The sequence below is a fragment of the Hyla sarda genome, chromosome 2 (assembly GCF_029499605.1).
Source record: "Hyla sarda isolate aHylSar1 chromosome 2, aHylSar1.hap1, whole genome shotgun sequence".
Lineage (NCBI taxonomy): Eukaryota > Metazoa > Chordata > Amphibia > Anura > Hylidae > Hyla > Hyla sarda.
This window is the reverse complement of record NC_079190.1, coordinates 484,690,938-484,699,697: the sequence shown is the minus strand read 5'-3', so window position 1 is coordinate 484,699,697 and position 8,760 is coordinate 484,690,938. Positions and strand designations below refer to the sequence as shown.

At 44.7% G+C, this 8,760-nt stretch overlaps 1 protein-coding gene across 7 annotated transcripts in view; it reads left to right on the top strand.

Annotated features, from left to right (window-relative positions):
- The first annotated feature begins 555 nt into the window (after positions 1-555).
- GRIK1 (glutamate ionotropic receptor kainate type subunit 1) overlaps positions 556-8,760 on the top strand; it is a 512,490-nt gene continuing 504,285 nt past the window's right edge. For all 7 annotated transcript variants that reach the window (XR_008889112.1, XR_008889113.1, XM_056559530.1 and 4 more), the window contains exon 1: positions 556-2,072. Coding sequence is in view for 5 of the 7 variants with exons in the window: in XM_056559530.1 (XP_056415505.1) it covers positions 1,949-2,072 (124 nt within the window). In the remaining 2 variants the exon portion in view is untranslated. The remainder of the gene's footprint in view (positions 2,073-8,760) is intronic.

Sequence of the window (8,760 nt, the reverse complement as noted above, 5' to 3'; positions counted from 1 at the left end):
AGCATGTTCAGACAGCTGCTGGCTATAATCAATAGGGCAGTGTTTCTCAAGCAGGGTGCCTTCAGCTGTTGCAAAACTACAACTCCCAGCATGCCCGGACAGCCAACGGCTGTCCGGGCATGCTGCGAGTTGTAGTTTTGCAACAGCTGAAGGCACCCTGGTTGGGGAAACACTGTCCTACTGATTCTCTATAGCAGCAGGTGAAGTCATCTCCAGTCTACTACATGCATAGTCCTAGGGGTGGTCCTTGAAATGCTCCTTTTTACCAAGAAGAGACTGTGCAGGGAAGAAAGAGAAGTAGAGGCAGGCTGAGAGGAGATAAAGATGATGCTGGTGATAGTGAAGAGGAGGAGGAGGATGATGGGGATGATGATACTTTGTACTTACATGCTGCTGACTTAATCACCCAGCTTCTCCTGCAGCCAGACATGGAGATTAGAATGGCTTTCATCAGTGGATTCTGAGCAAGGATTCAATCAGCCCTGCCACTTGCATGGGAGTGAATGTAGCTTAATCTGCTGGATATCAGGAGGCACTGCATGCTCCCAGCTCCCTCCTCACTTTTTTTTTTTTGCTGGAGTGAGCTCTGGCTGGTGTGCAGAAAAGCAGAGAGAGAAAGCAAGCAAAGGGATCCTGTCTGCAGGACTGGAGAGTAAGCTGGGGATCCTGTCTGCAGGACTGGAGAGTAAGCTGAGGATCCTGTCTGCAGGACTGGAGAGTAAGCTGGGGATCCTGTCTGCAGGACTGGAGAGTAAGCTGAGGATCCTGTCTGCAGGACTGGAGAGTAAGCTGGGGATCCTGCCTGTAGGACTGGAGAACAAGCTGGGGATTCTGCCTGTAGGACTGGAGAGCAAGCTGAGGATCTTGTCTTCAAGACTGGAGAGTAAGCTGAAGAACCTGCCTGTATGACTGGAGAGTAAGCTGAAGAACCTGCCTGCAGGACTGGAGAGTAAGCTGAAGAACCTGCCTGCAGGACTGGAGAGTAAGCTGAAGAACCTGCCTGCAGGACTGGAGAGTAAGCTGAAGAACCTGCCTGCAGGACTGGAGAGTAAGTTGAAGAACCTGCCTGCAGGACTGGAGAGTAAGCTGAAGAACCTGCCTGCAGGACTGAAGAACCTGCCTGTAGGACTGGAGAGTAAGCTGAAGAACCTGCCTGCAGGACTGAAGAACCTGCCTGCAGGACTGGAGAGCAAGCTGAGGATCTTGCCTTCAAGACTGGAGAGCAAGCAGATGATCCTGTTTGCAGACTAGAGAGCAAGCTGAAGAACCTGCCTGTAGAATTGTAGAGAAAGCAGAGGGTCCTACCTGAAGGACTGGAGAACTAGCAGAGGATCTTGCCTTCAAGACTGGGGAGCAAGCAGGGGATCTTGCCTTCAAGACTGGGGAGCAAGCTGAAGAACCTCCTTGTAGAACTGTAGAGCAAGCTGAGGTTCCTACCTTCAGGGCTGGAGAGCAAACTAAGGATCCTGTCTGCAGACTGGAGAGCAAGCTGAGCAACTTGCCTGCAGAAGTGGAGAGCAAGACTGCAGACTGAAGAGAAAGCTGACGATCCTGCCTTCAGGACTGGAGAGCAAGCTGAGGAACCTGACTGCAGCCTGGAGAGCAAGCTGAGGAACCTGACTGCAGCCTGGAGAGCAAGCTGAGGAACCTGACTGCAGCCTGGAGAGCAAGCTGAGGATCCAGCCTCCAGGACTTGGGAGCCAACTGAGGATCGTGTCTTCAAGACTGGGGAGCAAGCAGGGGAACCTGACTGCAGACTGGAGAGCAAGCAGAGGAGCCTGCCCTGCCTGCCTGTGGTCCTCAGTGGATGCTTCCGGAGAGAAGCAGAGATGCAGCAGTGATGGGCTAGAGAGAGCTACACCCAGCCAGGGAGCCAGGGAAGTGAATGAGGCATAGGATGAAGTGGGGATCAGCATCTGCCCCCTCAGCCTGGCTCTATCTCTAGGACATGTGCAGCACTGATCCCTCATTGTCTAGGATGGATCTTCCTGGCACCTGTGGACTCTTTCTCCCCCTACTCTGCATTTTCAGTGCGATCACCCCTCAGACCTCCCAACAAGTCCTTAGGATCGGTGAGTACCTGCTATAGTAACATTGCCTAGAGCAAATGACTAGTGGGGGAGACTTTAGGGCAACTTTACAACTCAGCTGTGCACATGGTTCACCCCCTCCGCCCTGTCACCACCACTTTCCAGGAAATAACACCTGGGGACCTCCAGCTGTTGCAAAACTACAAGTCCCAGCATGTCCCGACAGCCGTTGGCTGTCGGGACATGCTGGGACTTGTAGTTTTGCAACAGCTGGAGTCCCACAGTTTGCAGACCACCGACCTATAATGTTGTTACATTGGTCTCCCACCACTTTCCAGGAGATAAGAACTGCAAAGTATTGCCCATCACATGATAAGTTGACCATTCCTTAATTTTATCCCTATCTAGGAAAGCTGGGTGACAGCCAGGATCACTCCCTTTGTATATACCCCTTATCTTTGTCCCATACCCAGCAATTGATAAAGTATGGTATAGGCAGAAAGTTGAATTACATTACCTAAAACGTCCCCCAATATTGGCTGTCACCCAGCTTTCCTTGGAACGGATAAGGATATGAATAGGAAGTCTAAGTAGTATTTATTGTATATAAGCCCCAGCCCTATCAATGACTAATGGATAACTTTCAGTGGTCTCGGAAAGCAGTAGTAATCAGCAGTAATGTCCCAATATTGGAAGTCACCCAGCTTTCCCTGGTAGAGATATTACTATGAAATAATCAAATAGAATGTTTATTAGCCTATCATATACAGTCAACAGTTAAAGCTGTAATAATGGTATATTGGATGGTCACACAGCTTTCCCTGGTAGAGATATAATTAATAAATAGTTGAATGAAAGTTTTCTTACCATAGAATGGATAGTTTTTTGTTTTTTTACCCAGTCACCTGTTAAAGCTGTAAAATTGCTATATTGGATGGTCACACAGCTTTTCCTGGAGCAGATAGGACTTTAAACTGGCTTATAAATTCTTGTTAACTAAGTATAAGATCCATCAAACAGCAATGGCTGGATAATTAGGTTTTACTATGCAGTTATCTGGGAAAGTTGGGTAACAATACCTGAAATTAGGCTAAATTGATATAACCCAGCTTTTCCTAGAACAGATATGACTAGGGAATGTCTACATAGATTTTATGACAGCTGATCAGTGGATAATGTATCACTTCACTAAATACCTGTAATGTTCATATATTGGATATTACCCAGCTTTCCCTAGAACAGATAAGACTAGAAGGTCCAAATAGGATTTTAATATCAGATGAGCATTAGACCTTTCACATATTAATGTATTACCGGATTACTTGTCAGATTTGCTATGGGAAAGCTGGGTGGCATCAGCGGTAATGTTGCTTTATTGGATGTCCCTAAAAAAGTAATGACTGTATAGAATTTTCCTTAGCATAAGACCTTGTCACATAGTGGTGGAAATGTACTACTATTCTATGCAGTAGTCTGGGAAAGCTGTGTGACAGCTTTCCCTGAAACAGATAAGACTAAGAAATGTTTAAATTCATATTTTGTCAGCATAGCATAAGACTCCTCACATGGCAATTGGTAATGTATCACTGGATAACTAGGTTAGGTTCTGCTATGCTGTAATCTGGGAAAGCTGGGTAACTATATATCCACATTGGATGTGACCCAGCTTTCCCTGAAACAGATTGGCAGCATAGTATGAGACCCCTCATATGGCAGATAATGTATCACGGATAACCGGACTAAATTTTTATTTTCAGTAGAAAAGCTTGGTGGTGGCATGTATAATATTCCTCTATTTAATGTCACCCAGCTTTTCCTGGAACAGATATGACTAAGAAATGGCTTAATATTTATTTATTTTTTGTTCACACTGCACGAGACCCACTCATATGCCAGTGAAAAATATATTACTGTAAATCTAGACAGGGTTTATTTTATTCAGTAATCTTGGAAAGCTGGGTTGTAATATTTTTTAATTCCGCTAGATTTCATGTCAACAAGCTTTCCCAGGAACAGATATTAATAGCGGATTTTCCTATTAATAGGAAAACTTAGCATCACTGGAAAGCTAGGCTTAGTTTTAAAATTCAGTTATCTAGGAAAGCTGGGTGGCACAAACTGTAATGTCACATTACTGAATGCCACCCGGCTTTCCCAGGAACAGATATAACTAAAAGATATCTTAATAGAAGTTAATTTGTCAATTTAGCATCAAACCTCTTATTGGAAATCTAGCCAGTTATGCTATACAGTAATCTGGGAAAGCTGAGTGGTATCACTTATAAATGTGGTCTCCAAACTGTGGACCTCCAGCTTTTGCAAAACTACAAATCCTAGCATGCCCGGACAGCCGACGGCTGTCCGTGCATGCTGGGACTTATAGTTTTGCAACAGCTGGTGGTCCACAGTTTGGAGACCACAGACCTATTTTGTTGTTATATCAGACCACACCCAGCTTTTCCTATACATATAGAAATTACTCCATCTCATTACTTTCTATGTACACTAGAAAGCCGCTGAAGAACCCAGCCAAATCAGGCTGGACTTTATGTTTTAGCAGGTTTGTTGTTTAATATTTATAGCAGTATTTGTAGTTTACAATCACATCCCCAGTGGTGGCGAGGCATCTGTTATGGGGTCCTTAAAGGGGTACTCCGCTGGAAAACATTTTTTTTAAATCAACTGGTGCCAGGAAGTCAAACAGATTTGTAAATTACTTCTATTTAAAAATCTTAATCCTTCCAGTACTTATCAGCTGCTGTATGTTCCACAGGAAGTTATTTTCTTTTTGAATTTCCTTTCTGTCAGACCACAGTGCTCTCTGCTGACACCTCTGTCCGTGTCAGGAACTGTCCAGAGAAGGAGCAAATCCCCATAGGAAACCTCTCCTGCTCTGGACAGTTCCTGACACGGACAGAGGTGTCAGCAGAGAGCACTGTGGTCAAGAGATTCAAAAAGAAAAGCACTTCCTGTGTAGCATACAGCAGCTGATAAGTACTGGAAGGATTAAGATTTTTAAATAGAAATAATTTACAAATCTGTTTAACTTACTGGCACCAGTTGATTTAAAAAAAAAATTATATATATTCCAGCGGAGTACCCCTTTAAAGGGAAGAATCTTACTTTCTTGGAGCCATGCCTTTGGCACTGGGTGGCAGGATCTTGTGAAGGAAGACTTACTTCTCCGCAAAAAAATCAGAGGGGGAATAAATTCAAGAGTCATGGAAACATACTTTGCAACAGTTACAATTTTGACCACTAATAAGGTGAGCTTTATGCAAAAGTATCAGGAGTTCTTAGGCCCTTCAGGGGAGTTTCCAGGTTCCTCAGGGGCGGAGCTTTAATGCCTCAATTCTTCCTTTTTTTAATGTTTGCAATTGGGAAGGAGGGAGAAACAAACACCAGGACCTTCTGTATTGGGTGGCAAAACCCATCATCATAATGGAGTGCCCATTTTGATCTTTGCTTTAGGGTCCCCTCTCTTTCATGTATTTTAAGATTGTAGTCTATAAGGTTTAAAGGGGTAGTCCAGTGGTGAAAAACGTATCCCCTATCCTAAGGATAGGGGATAAGTTTGAGATCGCGGGGGGTCCGACCGCTGGGGCCCCCTGCGATCTCTCTGTACGGGGCCCCGGCTCTCCGCCGAGATAGCGGGTGTCGACCCCCGCACGAGGCGGCGGCCGACACGCCCCCTCAATACATCTTTATGGCAGAGCCGGAGATTGCCGAAGGCAGCGCTTCGGCTCTGCCATAGAGTTGTATTGAGGGGGCGTGTCGGCCGCCGCCTCGTGCGGAGGTCGACACGCCCCCTTCCAGCGGGCTGTCGGGGCTCCGTACAGGAGATCGCAGGGGGCCCCAGCGGTCGGACCCCCTGCGATCTGCAACTTATCCCCTATCCTTATGATAGGGGATAAGTTGCTCACCACTGAATCACCACTGGACTACTCCTTTAAGGTTCTTCAAGGACTATAAGGTTCCAAGAATTCTGTTTGTTTTCCATTGAAGCCTTATTTTTGACCCAAATATCTCTTTCAGTCAGGTAGAAAACGAAACCTATCTCAAAGGGGAGTATTAAATAAATTAAAAAAAATAAAAAAAAATTACAATGGTCTCAACATACAATAGTTTCAACATACAATGGTCTTTTCTGGACCATTGTAACTTGAAACCAGACTCAACATACAATGCTACGGACAGTCCAGATATGTGAAACGTGTCAATGGCTGGAAGATCTGACCAATCAGAATGGACATTTCTATAAAATCTCTGTATTACTGAAGTGCATGCACTGACTGGTGTCTGGTAGCGCTCCCTACAGTACAGGGAGGTATTACATGTTCTGTACTCTTTACCTGCGCCAGGGTTAGCTGCTCCTTTGGACACCAGGTGAGGGCGGCTCCATGTTACCTTTTTAGGACATTGAGGGAGATTTATCAAAACCTTCCAGAGGAAAAGTTGCCCAGTTGCCCATAGCAACCAATCAGCTCACTACTTTCATTTTTGACAAGGCCTCTGCAAAATGAAAGAAGCGATCTGATTCGTTGCTATGGGCAACTGGGCAATTTTTCCTTTGCACAGGTTTTGATAAATTTCCCCCATTGTGTGTACTGTACAGGACCCTAAAGAAGCTCCTGTCCTCTACATGGACAAGCGTTTCCCAACCAGGGTGCCTCCAGCTGTTGCAAAACTACAACTCCTAGCATGCCCGGACAGCCTTTGGCTGTCCGGGCATGCTGGGAGTTGTAGTTTTGCAACAGCTGGAGGCACCCTGGTTGGGAAACACTGACGCAGACAGTGATTTACAGCTCCCAGCAGATCTTTATTACTTTTATATGGAAGGATTTGCTTTATCTATATTAGTTATCTACTTATTTTTCTTTAATCCTCACTTTTTCCAATTTTTGGGTGACATTTTGGGGGCTTCAGAACCAATGACCAGGTATCCATAGAGTTCTGGTCTCAACATACAATGGTTTCAACATACAATGGTCGTCCTGGAACCGATTAATATTGTAACTTGAGGGACCACTGTGTGTATATATATATATATATATATATATATATAACATACACACTCTACAGATTGGACTGACCACAAGAACGTACTCCGAGCAGTTGAACGCCTCTCATTCAGACGGCCATGGGCGCAGGAGAGATCTCCGGGGAGGTTTCTGTCTCTATCATTTAATTTGAGAATATTAAGCGTGTCAATGAAGTGAATATCACTTGTGACTTATGCCCCATAATGACCTCTGGATATTCTTATGAGCTCCCGGAACGTCCGTAAATACAAGACAATTCCAATTCCGTAATGAGATCTATGGCCGTAAAAATGGCCGTGCAGCACGGAGGATTGAGCGCAGACACGGTTACAATGATTCGCCATGTCGCGGTGATTTTATTAGTTGCAATTTGGGGTTTGGATTTGATTTGTTACCAGGTTCGGTCCCTGTACATTCGGGTGAGAGATCCTACAATGATGTCTGGGCGAACGGATGATCAGTTCATAGGATTAATATTCTATGGTAAATGATATAAAAGACATAAGGTATGGCAGGTAAGTGGGCAGGTCCGTGGGGGTGGATGGAGGGCACTTCAGAGGAGCAGTAACATGCTGCTATACAGGACATAGGGCTGTGGTATATGTTGGTGCCATACTTCAGATCGGAGACTGGTGGCTAGTAATAAAGGGGTCACCGGAACCTGGGATCAGTAGGGGACACAGTATCTACGGGGTGTTGGTTCTGTAGATTTCACGGAAATAGCCAAAATTACAGTAGGGGGATTATAACAATTTAATAAACTACAACTCAAGACTAATGTATATATATGATGTATGTGAGTGTATATCCAATCCCAGTTCTGTCCTATCTACCTTATACATTGCCACATAATAATGCCTATAATTGTGCCCCTATAATGCCTACCATAGTGCCCCTATAATAACAGCTACAGAAATGCCCTTATAATAATAACAATAGTGTCCCTATAATATCACCTGCAGTAGTGTCCCTATAATAATGTCTACCACAGTGCCCTTAAAATAATGTCTACAATAGTGTCCCTATAATATCACCCGCCATAGTGCTCCTATAACACAGTGCCCTTAAAATAATGTCTACAATAGTGTTCCTATAATATCACCTGCCATAGTGCCCCTATTATAAAGCCTATGACAGTGTCCCTATAATATATACCATAGTGCACTTATATTAAAGCTTACCACAGTGCCCCTATAATAAAGTTCACTTCATTGCCCCTATTATAATGCCTACCATAGTGTCCCTATAATGCCTACCACAGTGCCCCTCACATGAACAGTGCCCTAACATGAACAGTGCCCCTCAGACAGTAACAAATACAGTAACATGAACATTGCCCCCATAACCGTGACAACCATAGTGCCCCATAACAGTGGCAGATACAGTAACATGAACAGTGCCCCCCATAACCGTGACAACCCCATAGTGCCCCCATAACAGTGACAGATAAACTAACATGAACAGTGTCCCCCATGACTGTGAAATTATAGTGCCCCCATAACAGTGACAAATACAGTAACATGAACAGTGCCCCCATAACCGTGACAACCATAGTGCCCCCATAACAGTGACATATAAACTAACATGAACAGTGCCCCCATAACCGTGACAACCATAGTGCCCCCATAACAGTGGCAGATACAGTGACATGAACAGTGCCCTCCATGTCCATGACAACCATAGTGCCC